Raw genomic sequence first — 15,719 nt, 5'->3', positions numbered from 1 at the left:
CCTTCTCACAGCACGTGCTCGTGGGCTTATGCGGGACCAGAATGGACTAACCTCCTTCGAGAAAGTAGACGGAGAAGCGTTCCCCCTGAACCAAAGACTCACTTGTCAGCTAACCCGCCTTCGGGTGCATCGGGAAGATGAACAAAACAAACCTTGACTTCTTCCCTCGCGGAAGTGGAACGTGCGAATCTCAGCGTGGAAATCGGGAGATGACACGGAGCCGATCCATGTGGAACGATTGGTTCAGTACGCAATACTTCGTATCAGGGACGCCTCAAGCTGGAAGCTGGGGATCGTATCGCATATCAGCCGACGCCAGAAAAACGAAACCATGGTTCAATCTGCCAATGTATGCTCCGTTCAGCGCTGTGTGCATAATTGGCCCCACTGACATCTTCTCCACGTCTTGTGTCGTGATCCTTTAAAGTTTGGATTTTGGGACCTTCAGAACCCTGGGGACGGAAGATGATAGCTGCTGCGGCAGATCAATTCCTCTTATAGTTATCTTTTGCCGACGTGCTCTGTGCTTCTCTTGCCGACATGCTCGTTTGCTTCTTTTTGCTTCTTTTCGTTCAATCTTCTCCTCCTCCGCGGAGATTCGAAGGCAATGTACCTTATCTCGTAGCTCGGCGTAATCCGAACCCCCCTGATAGCAAGATATGAACTCCTAGAAGCGATTTCCTCAGCCATTCTCTCAGGCAATTCTCCGTATGGCATGATTCAGTCGTTCCAGTTGTCTGGTCGCGACCCTCTTTAGCTCCTCTAGCCTTTCTCCTGCTCCACCGGAAGGAGTGAGTAATATTTTACTATCACGTGCTGATAATGTAAATTACGTGACGGTACCGTGAGCGCGTTTGTGACGGCAAAGGTTTTGTACAGGCTGCGTCTTCGCGCTTATCCACATCGGCATCATTTGATGGGGAAAGAAGAAACGGATCACGATCTGCCCACGATTCCCTCAAACCTTTCATGGTGCCCTCACGTCACTACCCAGGGGCTAGACTTGATGATCATTGGGGGTGGCGACTCCAGCAGCTCTGCCCTGCGTACACTACTGCAGTAGTTTCAATATAGGTGGATTGAGCCCGACTCGTCGGGTCGCTACCGGGACTCCATGCAGTTTGTATCGACAGTCGACACGTTCTCTTCCATTCCAAAGCCTTCCAAGCATCTTCATTCCTCCCATCCAGACACTCTCTCGGCTCTTCAATTCCGTCTTGCCACCCAACACTTGGTTTAGAGTTCCTGACTCGGTTGTTCGAGCAACCAGCGACGCTTGCTTTTTCAAGTGGGCGTTTTCAAGCATCCTCTAACCAAATGCTGTTCTTTGTGTGGAGCCCCAACATCGACGATCAAGTCGCTACGGAGCTCGAAAGTCAGCACCTCCACCAATTAGAAAAGTCTCACCAGCGGGGCTGAGCCTTGACCCCTCTAGCCAAGCAAAATTCACAAGAACGTGCTGTCTCCCCCACCCGTCACGGCCGATCCTTTCTGACCTGGGCCGTCAGATCATCATCTCTGGGTCTCACCGGGACAGGGCTGGCCTGACGTGTGATGAAATCCTGGGAGACTGCAGCGAGGAAAGACAAACGCGAGTCATGGTTTGCGTTCCCATTGGTGAAGCAATATGGACAATAGACCCGATGGTCCCTGCAGGATCCATGGCCCTGATTTCCGGTCACTTAGTACCCCGAATGGTTTAGAGCCCGGGCTTAGTGCCGGGGTAGCCAACCCGGACCATCACTTTGCTCATTCCCCTACGGAGAACATCGAGAAATTTACAGAGCTCAATGGGTTCCCCAGTGTGCGTGCCACCTTGGGATCTGCGAGCCGTCCCAGCATCCCCATAACATGTCTATCTGATCCGTGATCAACCCTGCATGACGACCAATGTCCAGTTTGGGAATCCTGACGCGATCGAGTTCGGTACTTTTGTGCTCTGGAGAACCCGCACATCCCTCGTGTTCCTGCAGAACCGAGGGCACAGACTCGTCAAGCACGAGCGAGCAATGCATGAAAAGTGATATCATTAAAGCGGCATGAGGCCCGAATTTGAAAAAAAAGAAAAAGAAGAGCACAGAAGAGAAAAGCGAAAAGAGAGATGTGCTTATGCTGTCAAACCACACTGAATTTTCTTACCCATGACGCCCACTTAAGTGAACCCAATTGAGCTAAAACCGGTATCCGCCCATATTCTCCTGAGAACATGGCCCCCAATCTTTTATGCAAGTCCCTCGTGGATAGATCGAATGCGACGGGGCTGCTACTGGCTTATACGAAGTGTGCATTGAGCGGGCCCGCGAAGGAGCAGGTTCCAGCTCATCGGTGTCATCTAAATGACGATATACAGGCACGATCTCTAGTAAGATCTAGAATCGGCAAGTACCAGGCGGCGGCGCGAAAACTAGTGCGAAGAACTGCTGGTCCCAAACGATAATTCCCTGGCCCAGATGATAAAGACGGACGGGGCAGAAGAAAAAGAAAAGAAAAAAAGGAAGGAAAGAAAAAAAGTGAGGCGGGAATATAGTCTACAGCCAATCCCGATCGTGCTTCTGGTCACTGTGCTCTGTAGTTACGAGGTGTATGCTTAGCTGGCTCTGATCGGCGCTTTTGCAAGAAGGTTCTACGTTTCAACCTAGTTAATTTAGCCCCCTCTCATATTTGGGCTCAGTTGTGTTCGCCCACTGATCAACTGGGGTGACAGGCCGGCCCGAGGCTGTGGGATCTACGATCATGGAGAGCCGAGGAGGTGGCCCCATATCCAACGTGATGTTGGATCCGTTTGATTGGTATTCCTATCCGATCTACTCCGTAGTCTTAGTTCTGAGGTCTCGGTGAACTCTCTTGCGGGGATAAGGTAGCCTCTCCTGGAATAGTGCGGCATTACAGGTTTCATTTCCAGGGCCTGCGTTCTAGGCCTTGGAAGAATTTTCGCTGCTATTTGTGAAAGCTCGCGAATCTTGGTTATCATAGGGTAAGAAACCGCAGAGCTTCGTTGACCGTTTTTTTTGATACTAGTAAGAAACAGAAACAATTGCTAAACCCATCTCTTGACTCAAATATGGGGCTGTCAGTCAGCCACTGTCTGATTTCCATGGTTGCTCCAATACTTGAAGTGCCTCTCGTGGTGAAAGGTGTCACGTTTGAGCCTTCAAGGCCACAAATTCAAATTTTTAATATGCGAGAATGATCCTCTGTGAATACCAGCTGTAGGACTGAAGCACGCAAGGCTGATATCTTGAGCTTGAACTCAGAGAGAACGAGTGGGAACATATGTTTTGCTTATCACTGAACTAAGAGAATGCGCAACACCGACCCAGCGTTCAACGTCTAGAGCTACAAGTCTGGGTGTCCTATTTCATGCTTTACTAAATCCTTGTCAATTAATGTAACTGTGAGATAAATATCTTTATCTATTCCACTACCGCGCCGCTGTATCGAGTCGGGAAAAATTTCGCTTAGAATTTTGGCACTGTGCCCGCCTGAAGTATATATATACACGGTCCATCTTCCGATTAACGGAAGAACCGCACGGTGATTGGCCCAAACTGCCACCCAAGTATGAGCGCGCATGATACCGAAAGAGCGCGGATAGACGAAATGAAATTTGAAGATATATTAACTCGAATAAGCCATACTGCGATCCTCAGGCCATCTGGCGAACCCGCCGCTTCACGTGGCAAGCAGCTCGGAAGGGGCAACCCATTGGCATGATCCCGACGCGTCTCAGATTCCTCGCAGATAAACAGGCCCCCTTGGTCTCAGAGGGCGGAATGAGGGCGAAGTTGAACACAGAAGGGACCTGGTCGCCGCGGCATCTTTTATTTTCTTTCTTACAAATAGCCCTTCGACCCAGCTGCAAACCAAAGCAAGAAAGACCTCTGACCACACGGACACCTTCTCTGTCGTCTTGGTACAGGAAACTCGGATATTAAGAGGGTAAGCTTCCGGAAGACAGTAGATCCTATCTGCAGTCAGACGTTGACGCGACTTATCTGGCGTCAACGGGGAGAATCTCTCAATACTGATCACCTACTCGTATAGACCGTGATATAGAAGCGACAATGAAGGTCACATCGATCCTGGCGGCTCTCTCTATCTCTTCCATCGCTGCAGCGGCTCCGATTTCAATCCAAGAGCGGGGGAACATACTACCAACCCCAGCTTGGGTCCTTGAAAAGATGTTCCTCATTCTGGCGTACCCAGGCTTGCGGGCAAACTCGATAAAGTACTCAACATCTGTACGTTCCTCTTACGCAGGCCCTGGGATATTTGGACACTGTGACTAACGTTGGATCTGCTTGAAGGATGGTTGATCTGAGCCAGGATAAACCGATTAAAGCGCGACTGTGTTGATGCACTAAGAAGCGATGGCCCATGTGTTACCCGTTTGTGGTGTCTTCATGCGACTTGTCTTGCAAGGTCTACACTCGTGTCCCACACGTAATGGCTCCACGATAACCTACCAGAATTGGAATTGGACAGAAATAATAATAAATGTACTAAGTGTCTCATCATAAAGTATCGTCCCTGATACCTTTCATGCTCCGCATACCATAAGAACCCCTCCCCATTAAGCCTAAAACATCCCCTCCATATCGAGATCAAGGAACTCGGGGTTCCCAACAGCCATATCAGCTGCGTTCAGCACATCATCAATCGCATCCAAACCCGTGGGATCAGCACCCAGATCCATGTCCTGACCGAGTCCCATCCCGGCATCCATCGAATTATCCATGCCAGCAGCAGCAGCGGCAGCGGCATTATCTAACATTTGGTTGATGTTATCATGATCGTCATTACCGACGCCAGAATCACCAACATTCGCGGCCGAGGTATCCAGGTCCATACGGCCCTGACTATCCACACCGTAATCCATGTTCTGCATGATGTTGCTCACATCGATATTCGAGACCTGGGACGGAGGAGCCGCCAAGAGACTGACACGGCGCCAAAGACGAACAACTGCAGCCGCACGAAGAGGGTCTCTCTCCGAAAGCTTCGGGACATTCTCATGCTGGATGGCGAGGGCATCCCGCAGAGTGAGGACCGAGCAGCGAGGAAGAGACTCTTTGTTCGAGTCGACCGGGTGGCAGATATTTTGATCCACGGCGAAGGACTCGGGCATGGGGGCACACATCATGCTGGCCGCGATGTCTAGAGCCAGGTCCCCGTTTCCGGTTTCGGTTTGCTGCTTCACCTCGTCGATGAGCGCGCATGCTACACGAGTGGAGCCCAGGAGGCGGATACCCGCCAGAATCTGGCGATGAGAGTATGAGCTGGGTGCCATGTGGATTTCGGAGTTGGTGCTCCAGAGGACAAGGGCCTGAAGAGTGTCCCGGATGCTTCCGGGAAGACCGTTGACCTTCTGCGTGGACCATGCTTCTAGCTCCGAGCGGACGCAGCTCCCTACGCGCCGGAAGGAGAGATAAGGGTCCAGCGCGTCGAGGGCCGGCTTGATATCCGAGCGGGTCTGGTTCCTGGTGCGCACGTCCTTGAGTCGCTCTTCAAGTGGGCGGGCGGTGATGCTCAGAACGGTTTGGTGAATGGCTTGTGCCTCGCCGGAGATAGAGCTGGGTTTGATTAAGGACTGTAAGGTTTTCAGTCCAATCGTCGGATCGGTTTCCGATTCCCAGATATGGTTGCCAAGCCATGTCAGAGCAACCACCAAAGACGGGAGAAGGAAGGGCTCGAGAAGATCTGATAGCTCTGTTAGCTGAATTTGAAAGATCTTTCAATATTAATTCAAACTTACATTCAAAGCCTCCTTTGAGGGTTTCGAAGTCCAAACGTCCCGATTCGCAAGCTCCGAGGCTCTGATCGAAAAGGGTCGCAACCAGCATGTAGAATTCCTGTGGGCTACATGCGGACATGGTCTCTTCTCCTAAGCCCTCGGAGTTGAACAAAGCCGCGATCCATACCCCAAGGTCCTTGTTCTGCTTTTCGCTGAGCTCAACCAACTTCTGGCTACATGAGCCATGATCCAATAGCTTGAGTACAAACGAGTCATTGTTTGAAATGCCCAAGTCGGAGGGACTCAAGTCGTAACGGTATTTAAAAGCAAGGACAAGAAGGAGAACACTTCCAAATTCGTCATAGACAGGCTGATTCTCACCCTGTTCTTCGTCCCATCGCCAGGAATCTAAAAGAGCGCAAAGAGGCTGTAGGATTTGTTTTGTAGTTCTGAATAGCAAAATAACATCCAAAGCCTGTGGGCGCCGGGAAAGCGCATTGCAGATGTTCTTGAGAGTGATTGTCTCCCTTGAGTTGCAGAGACCGAACATGACCTCTGTGATCGCACCAACTATGGCGCCTGCATTGCCTTCCATAGACTCGATTTCTCCAATCAACTGATCAGCCCGCCCGGGGTTATTGTGGATTTGCATGACGAGGTCATCTTTCTGATAGGGTCCACCGACAGGTAAGGTCTGCATGGGATTTTCTCCGAGAAGCCGTTCTATGCTAGATTCAGGAATCAAACGGTGTGACGCGCACGCGAATAAGAATTCCTGTCGGGCATCGGATAGGATACTGTTTCCTTGCATGGAAAACATCTGAGAGAAAGAAGGAAACGCGTTTGGGTCGAGACGGCTGAGAGCTTGAGACACACACATCTCCACGTTTAGGGGCACCATGGAGGTAGCTGTCAGCGCGGCAAAAAAGGCGGGAAGTTTGTTGACCAGGAAAGAGCGGAACAAAAACATTGTTCGGTTTGACTCGCTACGATAAACCCCATTGGACAGAACGTCAAAAGCTGCAGTGATTAATTCCATGATGATAGTCTCATTATGACCCTCATATCGGTTGTTGAGATAGTTGATCAGGGTCAAATCGTCGACAAGAGGACGCCCCACGAGCTACTGAAAATTAGACTTTTATCGTCAAATCCTGGCCCGAGAGGCATATCTGGGAGGCATTTTTCTTACCATGGAGTTGAGATACACATAGAGACCAGCTCTTGTGTTGATCATAGGGCTGTCCATCACGGATGCTTCAAATTGAAGGGCGTTGACATTCATGCCTTCAATGGTAGAATGATCCAATCCCTTGGAGGGTATTTGACCGAACAGATTGAAATCCTTTTGAATTGCATCCAGTCGATGACGAAGGGGCAGAGAGATCTCCAAGCACAGCGGAAGATAGGCCGTCAGAGCACGGCCTAATTTGACCTTCAAGCCTGATCAAACAACCAGACATCTATCAGCTTTGGACTTTGATTGGAGAGAAGGAAGACGCAGAATAAGATCGGGCACTAAGGGGAAACATACCTTTATGGATGTCCTCAGTGAGCCATTCCAGGCCTTTGGGGCTTCCCGAGAGTGCAGCAAGGAAGATTCCAGCCGACTCGATCAATGTAACTGCATCCGAGGAGTTCAGCAGCGCCCCGTTCTGCGCAGGTTGGTGAAGGATATTAGTATGCCATGCAACAAGACTGTTCAACCATTCGATTGCTGCATCATAAAGCTCGGCGGTTTCAAGGAGAGACTTGGGGATGATCCCAGCAGAGATGGAAAGAATAGCATCGTTGATGACTTTGATGTCAGTCATGAGCGTAGGGTATTTGTTTTTGCGGTTCTCATCTACACCCTTGATGGTCGACTGGCTGAGTACCCTGGACAAGGTCGTGGATGTTTTGGCGTGTCCAGATTTGCACAAGCAGTCGGCATAGGCGGGGAGCAGAGGGTCCCAAGGGAAGTTGTAGCTGGCGCGAACTTCAAGAAGCTGGTCGATAACATAATCCCCCTTGATTGGGTTACGGATGAACATGCGCTTCGAGAGCTTCCGGAACTCGTCGACTCCTAAGCGATGTTTGAAGCATTGTTTGACAAAGACGCTCCAGTTGTGGAGAGACTCCGGAGATGCCACGGCAGGCGGCAACATGTTGAGGGTCTCAGGTGCATAACAATCAGGACTGATCAATTTGAGACAAGTCTTGTACAAGGAGTAGAGAGACCATCTGAAGGGTATTTATAGACCGGATGGCACCCGTCATCGGGCCTTTGACGCGAAGTTTTTAGTGAATGTTGGAGCGCGTTGATTGGGAGGACGTGTGAATATCACGTGGTGATAAGCTATCGAACAACCGTCACCAGTCACATGATAAGCACGTCCATAGCTGTATGAAGCATGTCTGATGAAAACCGAGGGCAGTATCACTGCCAACTTGCTCCCCGAGGTCGACGAAGTACTCGGTACGCATTTCGTTACGTGGAAGTGATACCATCGGCTCTAGCTACAGGTTGTAGGATTCTATTGGTGGATGGAGTGTCTGTAACGTCGGAGCACGCCGACTTCAAGAATTTTATATGTGCTGCTCTTGTTCACCAGATCACCTTTCAAGATATGGCTTTTCTTCTGCCATGTACGGTTAGGGATGCTCCCTGTTCTATCGGAGGGGAAGAGTCGTCTCTGATATACTACACGTGCACCCGAGCGCCCTCTATGTTACTCACGAATCGCCACGAAAGAGGAAGCGATCCGCGAAACATGCTGACCAGCTAACCGGGCCCGACGAGCTTCCCCAGAAGCTGCCAATCGCGCAATATGCCTCTTTCATACATGTACTGGGCTTTGGTCTTCCTTTATGCGCAAGATGCCCTAGCTTGCAACCGGCCTTTTTCTGCCCGAATGGCGGATAGCATCATCTCTCGCGCTCAGGCCACTGTTCAAAAAAGGGAAGCTCCGTCAGCATCCACATATCTTCAAGTTGGATTCTTCCAGTCTTCCCTCATCCGTTTGATCGACTACTATCATACGCCTGAAGCAGTCTGCGCGGAAAGTGATTGGGAGAAATACCTCCAATCCAGTACAGATGCCATTACCCCTTATCTCCTAAATTCTACGCAAGACGCCAGCTACCCTCTCGACCGCCTATCCACTGCCAATGGGTTGCTTTATCAATATGAGGAATACCACACCCGAAATGCCTTAAGTAGCCTTCGTTCACTCCGAAATTCTGTAAATCTGCAGCGTCGGAATGCCCTCGGGGGCTACTGGTATTTCAATTACCCTAACTGGAGCTACCTTGACGGGATGTATTCCTTGATCCCATTCCTCCTGTCTTATACTACAAACTTCGACCCCACAAATGCCACTGTACCCGATGATGTCCTTCAACAACTCGATCTGCTCTGGACACACTGCCGTCACGATGGCACGGGACTGCTGGTCCACGGGTACGATGAGTCAAAGAGTGCATCCTGGGCGAACCCTGTCACCGGCGGTAGTCCCATTGTCTGGGGCCGATCTTTAGGGTGGTATTTCATGGCACTCGTGGATGGCCTAGAGCTTTCATCCTCATTTCCGAAGTCCATGTCACGGTATCTCCTGTCTAGGCTTATCCAGTTGACTGAATCCGTGATCTCGGTAGCTGATTCGACCACTGGGTGCTGGTGGCAAGTTATGGACCAAGCAAACCGAGAAGGCAATTATATTGAGTCTAGCGGGTCTGCCATGTTCACGACCGCCTTGTTCCGCGCAGCTCGGCTTGGATATCTCCCGGATGATCTCGCCTCTGACGCACGGAAGACGGCGGACCAGTGTTATAGTCATCTCTTGAATGCCTTTGTGGTCCAGAATGACAATGGAACTCTCGGGTACAATGGGACGGTCTCTGTCTGTAGTCTGAATTCATCGGCTTCGTACGAGGTAAGCTCTTTCCTGTCGGAACCTCTCGGATCCCCATGGCATGCTAACTGCTCAGTACTACATTTCGCAACCGCTGCTATACAACAGTGTTCATGGCGCAGCAGCTTTTGTTCAAGCAAGCTTAGAACGAGAAATTTTTGATGATTCAAAAGACTCGAGCAGGAGAACTTGAGCCTGGTAGCCCAACTGTTATCCTCTCAATTGTGCCGAGGGGGTCAAAATACGTGATGAGAGATAATTGCATTTGATAGCGAATAGAAATGATCCTACTCTAAAGGAACCCCGCCCGTCAAGAGGGTTACAGACTGGGATTTCCAGCACACACAAATTTGAGCCTCGGTATCTTCGGGGAATCTTCCCTTGTACTATCATTCTCAGTTGATCTCGTTGATGGAGGATGACAGGGGCTGGTACAGATCTTGCAGTTTTAGGAAGATCCTTAGTCGCAGCAGCATCTCGCATATGCCTTCACATCCTTGAACTTACGAAATAGCCTCTCAATCAAGCTTGTCTCTAGTATCCCATTATAAAGCTTGTCAACCATAGGCTGTCAGGATGAGGCGATCATGCGGGGCCCTCCAACCAATCGGACACGCTGAACTGAAGCCGAGAAACAGTTGTCGGGAAGGTCGTTGCCGCGGAACCCAGCGGGGACAATCTGGTTTCTGTGAACCCGATATACCTCCGGACCCCTGATCATTTCAAATACCTTTCAATATTCACATCCTTCTGTCAACTATTCACAATGGCCGAACACGCTTCATTCAAAGTCCAGGATCTCTTTTCCGTCAAGGATAAAGTGGTCCTGGTGACCGGCGGTGGTTCTGGAATCGGCAAGGCTATCGCCGAGGGGTTTGCTGTTAACGGAGCCAAGGTGTATATCACAGGAAGACGCAAGGACGTCCTGGACAACGCTGCCAAAGAAATGGGGGAGAACGTGCACACGTGAGTTAATGTGAAGCTGTTGAAAGGCTCCTCTGACCTGGGAGAAACCAGTATCCAAGGCGATGTGCAGACCCAAGACGGGTGCGTGAAAATCGCCGATGCTATCAAAACGCACGAATCTCGCTTGGATACCCTCGTCAATTGCGCCGGTGTGAACAAACTGTGGCGGGCGCGGACCAGTGACCACAATGACCGTGAGCTATCAGCGCCAAGAACAGCCGAGTAAATGAGACTGATTGTATGCAGCTGATCAGGTCGAGAATCTATTGACCAATGGCGTCCTTGAGTAAGTCCAGCGGAGTCGCTATTCCATCCTTGACTTCCGACAGTTTCCTTCTAACCCCCCATCTCCATTCAGAGAAGACTTCAACCAAAGCAACCAAAGTATGGGACCCGTCCTTGCCGGGGTGTCTACATACTAACATAGCCATAGTCAATGTCAACGGTGTCTACTTCCTCACGGTCAACCTTCTCCCGCTGTTGCGCAAGGCAGAAGACCCAAACGTATGCGTGATTGCATCTATCGCTGCCTTCGGAACCCAGAGGTACACAATACAAAGCATCCTTCAGGCTTGTGCCGAGATTTCTGACCGGAAAACCCAGGACCATGGGCTCTGTAACATACGCCGTATCTAAAGCTGCAGGTGGGTTTCAGAATATCCACCGCAGAGTCTTTCGCTAACAGTCATGCAGTTGTCCATCTTGCAAAAGTCCTTGCCGGTCGATTACATCCGTGAGTAGCGTGTGGCAGGTGCAAACTGTCAATCTCGATCCATAGTTGAAAGCCTGACCGACTAATCATGGATTTATCTAGAATGAAAATCCGCGTCAACACCATCTGCCCCGGCGTCTTCCCTTCCGAAATGACAGGCACCACGACAGGCAAGCACGAGTACGCCATCAGCCCTCCGGCTGAAAAGGCTGCTCGGCGGTCTACAGCGGGTCGTCCAGGAAAACCCGAAGAAATAGTCGCTCCGGTGATTCTTTTGTCCAGCGCGGGCGGTGCATACATGAACGGCGCACTCCTCACAGTGGATGGAGGCCGAATGCTGGGCACGTCCATCCATGATGGAATCCGATTGCCCGAGGATACCTACGACTAAGATCATCGGGGCAGAATAATTGATAGCGTTTAACGCGCCCGGGGACCAAGGTCTTGTATGAAATCGTTAGGCATTCCCACCGGGCGATGGTACCTTTTCTCAAGGCGGACCTTGGAATCTTCAAATACAGTTCAGAGCTTCGAACAATAGATCTAGAAAATTAACAATTTCACTTGGTCCATTGGTTCGAGATCATAGAATCCATGCTTGTCTATATCGAAGTCCTTCGGACAAGATATTTCCGCTTGCTCGGTCGCGATTTCAAGTCTTTCCAGTAATCGCTATGTAAAAGCCGACTGAGTATAAACGCGAAACAAGACATAAACACCATCGATTCGTATATAGTTTCGTATCGCTAGTACTGCATGGCGAGTGTAACCAAATTTTGACACGGTCGGGATTGCTCCCGAGCGCTGAGGGGCGCAACAAAGAATTACCGCATTCCACCATCGTAGTACAGAGGCATGGAGCACTAAATTGGCAAAATTGGCTAAACCTGGCAAGATGCCCGAGCGGTTAAGGGGTATGACTCGAATCTGTTTAGCCCTCGTTGCTATCAGGAATCATATGTGTTCGCACGCGTGAGTTCAAATCTCACTCTTGTCGGATCTTTTTTTTCCTGCCACGAGTTCTACTCCACCCTGAAATTCATGGCCCAGTGAGACTGGTAAATCGGAAGGATGTCTTTATATTTGCTTTCTGCTTTTTCTTGGAAAAATTTTTTGTCGTTGATTTTCATTTCCTTGAAGGACTTGAAATTACACACTGGGGGGTTTGGGGGGTAGTGATATGCACCCTCGGCCCACTAGCCAGACATCCCGCATGGTGGTGTATCGAGTAGTCCAGTCAGTCGTGCGAGTTACAAGTCGCCAATGCATATGCACGTTCAGTTTTTCACCAACGAGAAGCCATTTCCAAAATCTGAGTAGTCAGAAAGGATATATTGCCAGCTTGTAGAACCAGTTGATTCGAGGTCTAGTTCGGAACGTATGAAGAAACTAGGGTTAATGATGAACTCAGGATCAAAACCCTATGTCGTGGAAGGATGCGAGCTCCGATGCGAGCTCCGCAGGCCTTCAACGATGTTGAACTCTTCCCAGAGAGCCTCTCCAGCCTCGAATGAGTTGAAGACAGCTCACACGAATTCTCTTGGTAGAAATCAAGCACTGGCATTTCTTTGCGAGATGGTAGGTACCTGTAACGAATTGAGCGGGTCTGGTTTCCATCCTGAGGATATGGGTAAATAGCCATATCAAGTACACTCATCTCATATCCAGAGTCTCCATTTTCAAAACCTCAGTAGCATGGTGATTTTAAAATGAACTTCGGTCTACGAGGCTACTGAAAGGTGGCTCTTTGAATGATTTCATTTCAATTCGTTATAACCATGACAAACCCCAAAGCAAACGAAAAACGAGATGCTCGGATTGGGAATATCATCATAAATGCAAAGGGAAAACCAGCGCCTCTATCCAACAAACACAAAAAAAAGAACCCGCTCGACATTGGTAGAATAAACATAAGAGATGCGTCAAGTCTCCTCAAGAGACTACAGCCATAAATCCATCAAACTTTTTTTTTTTTGTTTTCGGTTTGGGAAACTGATTTACCACCAGTCACCGTGGTCCTTCATGGCCTCAGCAACCTTGGTGAAACCAGCAATGTTGCTACCAGCCACCAGGGACGGAAGAACATCACCGGCGGGGGGTAGCGTACTCCTTGGCGGTGCTAAGACCGTTCTTGAAGCAGTCCTCCATGATGCCCTTGAGACGGTTGTCAACCTCCTCCTGGGTCCAGTTGACACGGGCGGAGTTCTGGGCCATCTCGAGACCGGAGACAGCGACACCACCGGCGTTAGCGGCCTTACCGGGGGCGTACCAGATGGCAGCGGCGCCGGGGTTAGCCTCACGGTGAGCCTCGAAGACGTCGATGGCCTCCTGGGTGGAACCCATGTTGGAGCCCTCGGCGATGAACTTGCACCCAGCGGCAATCAGCGCCTTGGCTTCCTCGCCGGAAACCTCGTTCTGGGTAGCGGAGGGCAGGGCAACGTCGATGCGGCCGACAATGTTGGTCCAGGGGCGAGCACCGGGGATGTACTTGAACTTGGAGCTGAAAGCAGAGGTGTTGGCGAGCTCGGAGATCTGCTTGCGCTCGACCTTGATAGCGGCGATGGCGTTGATCTCCTCGGGGGTGAAGCTGCCCTCCTCGCCCTTGAGGACGAGAGCACCCTGGCTGTCGGACAGAGAGATGACGGAACCGCCGAGCTCGATGACCTTCAGAGCGGCGTACTGGGCAACGTTTCCGGAGCCAGAGATGGCAACGCGCTTGCCGGCGAAGGACTCCTTGCCGCCAGTAGCGTGCTTGATCATGTGTTCGGTGTAGTAGACGACACCGTAGCCGGTGGCCTCGGGACGGATCAGCGAACCACCCCAGCTGCCTCCCTTACCAGTGAGCACACCCTCCCACTGGTTGCGGATCTTCTTGTACTGGCCGAACATGTAGCCAACCTCACGACCAGTGACACCGATGTCACCAGCGGGAACGTCAGTGTCCGCACCAATGTGCTTGCACAGCTCGGTCATGAAGGCGACACAGAAGCGGCGGATCTCGTTGTCGGACTTGCCCTTGGGGTCAAAGTCGGAACCACCCTTACCACCACCCATGTTCAGGCCGGTCAAGGCATTCTTGAAGATCTGCTCAAAACCGAGGAACTTGAGGATGGAAAGGTTGACGGAGGGGTGGAAACGCAGACCACCCTTGTAAGGACCGAGTGCGGAGTTAAACTGAACACGGAAACCGCGGTTGATTTGGACCTGTTAAAGATGTATCAATAGGGCTGTTCTCCAATGCAACCGAACCAGATCTGGTCCGGCCGAGATCGGCAGAAATTCTTACCTGACCCTTGTCGTCCTCCCAGACCACACGGAACTGAATCACACGCTCGGGGACGGAGACGACCTGGAGAGCCTTGCGGTACTCAGGCTTCTTCTGGAAGAGAGTCGAGTTCTCGAGGGTCGAAGCGAGCTCTGTGACGCCCAATGGTCAGCTTGAATTTTCTTCCCCGAAAAAGCCACTTGCCGAGGAGCCGATCACAAGCTCAATGGGACCCGAGACATGCACGATGCCAGAGTCCAATGAGGCAGCTTGTCTAGCTTTTCACTTGGCAGCAGAATTTGCAACATACCCTTGTAGGCCTGCTCGAATTCGGGCTCGCTGGGGAGGTTGGTGGCAGTCATTATGGCGGGAGTATGAGAATATAGTTTCTTTTTCTCTGTCCGGCTTCAAGATGATCCGCTGTGATCAATTAAAGGGTTAGATTGAAGCGGGGAAGGGATGGAGGACAAAGTAAAGAGAAAAGCGGGTGGGGAGGGAGCAGAGTTATATACGCCAGCCGGAGTCGGATGGGCATAACGTGGAAGGGAGACTGCGTCTACGAACCGGTGATTCGAAGAGGTAACACGAGCTTCACGTCTCCAGCTCCGGGAAAGAGTAGAAACGTCCGACTTTCGGGGCCCCACCCGGCCGATTTATCTTATGGATTAAGGTCACAGAATGCTGCTTATCTCTGGTAGCCGCTACCTGCTGGGGCAAATCACAGCCCTCGACTGCACCAGAGGACTGACCCGCACTCGAATTCTTAGGGTCATGGCTTGGTTCCCCGGCTCAATTTCGTGCCTAGTGGTCTTTCCTATACGGATCGGTCCTCTCCGACTGGCGAGGCCTCGCATGTCTCCCGCGGAGTAGACGGGAATCGCGAAGGGCTCTTTGCACATAATTCTTCCCTTAATGCTTCGACCAAGTCCAATGGCTTTCTAGCTGTCGATGACGCGGAGACGCCGAGGCAGCAGATCTTCATGCCACCAACTGCCCGCTTCGGCTGAGGTCACGTGCGTACCCCTCCGCAAACAGCGAATCACCGCGTCGAAGCGCCACTTGGGTGGAGCCCTGGGGGTCAACAGGGACAGAGACAGCAGGGACGGATATTGCAGAGGATTCCTAGACGAAGCCTTTAGAATGGTCGGA

General features: G+C 51.0%; 5 protein-coding genes across 5 annotated transcripts; 2 read left to right on the top strand and 3 right to left on the bottom strand.

Moving 5' to 3' along the window:
* Nucleotides 1–3,336: 3,336 nt before the first annotated feature.
* On the bottom strand, nucleotides 3,337–3,573 carry N7468_003211 (uncharacterized protein; the record flags this gene model as incomplete). Its single annotated transcript, XM_058472508.1, has 1 exon — nucleotides 3,337–3,573. One exon carries the CDS (start codon nucleotides 3,571–3,573, stop codon nucleotides 3,337–3,339), a length of 237 nt encoding a protein of 78 aa, XP_058331511.1.
* Nucleotides 3,574–4,579: 1,006 nt separating this feature from the next.
* nut1 (putative RNA polymerase II mediator complex subunit Nut1) lies at nucleotides 4,580–7,881 on the bottom strand (the record flags this gene model as incomplete). Its single annotated transcript, XM_058472507.1, has 4 exons — nucleotides 4,580–5,700; nucleotides 5,756–6,857; nucleotides 6,927–7,177; nucleotides 7,269–7,881. The coding sequence occupies 4 exons, from the start codon at nucleotides 7,879–7,881 to the stop codon at nucleotides 4,580–4,582; spliced, it is 3,087 nt and encodes a 1,028-aa protein (XP_058331510.1).
* A 663-nt stretch (nucleotides 7,882–8,544) lies between these two features.
* On the top strand, nucleotides 8,545–9,820 carry N7468_003209 (uncharacterized protein; the record flags this gene model as incomplete). The annotated part of the gene is made up of 2 exons (XM_058472506.1): nucleotides 8,545–9,648; nucleotides 9,704–9,820. The coding sequence occupies 2 exons, from the start codon at nucleotides 8,545–8,547 to the stop codon at nucleotides 9,818–9,820; spliced, it is 1,221 nt and encodes a 406-aa protein (XP_058331509.1).
* A 573-nt stretch (nucleotides 9,821–10,393) lies between these two features.
* On the top strand, nucleotides 10,394–11,696 carry N7468_003208 (SDR family NAD(P)-dependent oxidoreductase; the record flags this gene model as incomplete). The annotated part of the gene is made up of 8 exons (XM_058472505.1): nucleotides 10,394–10,593; nucleotides 10,645–10,787; nucleotides 10,840–10,879; nucleotides 10,952–10,977; nucleotides 11,027–11,138; nucleotides 11,197–11,237; nucleotides 11,287–11,326; nucleotides 11,408–11,696. 8 exons carry the CDS (start codon nucleotides 10,394–10,396, stop codon nucleotides 11,694–11,696), a joined length of 891 nt encoding a protein of 296 aa, XP_058331508.1.
* Nucleotides 11,697–13,390: 1,694 nt separating this feature from the next.
* N7468_003207 (NADP-specific glutamate dehydrogenase) lies at nucleotides 13,391–14,932 on the bottom strand (the record flags this gene model as incomplete). The annotated part of the gene is made up of 3 exons (XM_058472504.1): nucleotides 13,391–14,509; nucleotides 14,592–14,722; nucleotides 14,881–14,932. The coding sequence occupies 3 exons, from the start codon at nucleotides 14,930–14,932 to the stop codon at nucleotides 13,391–13,393; spliced, it is 1,302 nt and encodes a 433-aa protein (XP_058331507.1).
* Nucleotides 14,933–15,719: the final 787 nt, after the last annotated feature.

This window comes from Penicillium chermesinum (genome assembly GCF_028974085.1).
Source record: "Penicillium chermesinum strain IBT 19713 chromosome Unknown utg000003l:1.0-5111272.0:1.0-5115320.0, whole genome shotgun sequence".
NCBI classification, from domain to species: Eukaryota; Fungi; Ascomycota; class Eurotiomycetes; order Eurotiales; family Aspergillaceae; genus Penicillium; species Penicillium chermesinum.
This window is presented reverse-complemented; position numbering and strand designations above follow the sequence as displayed.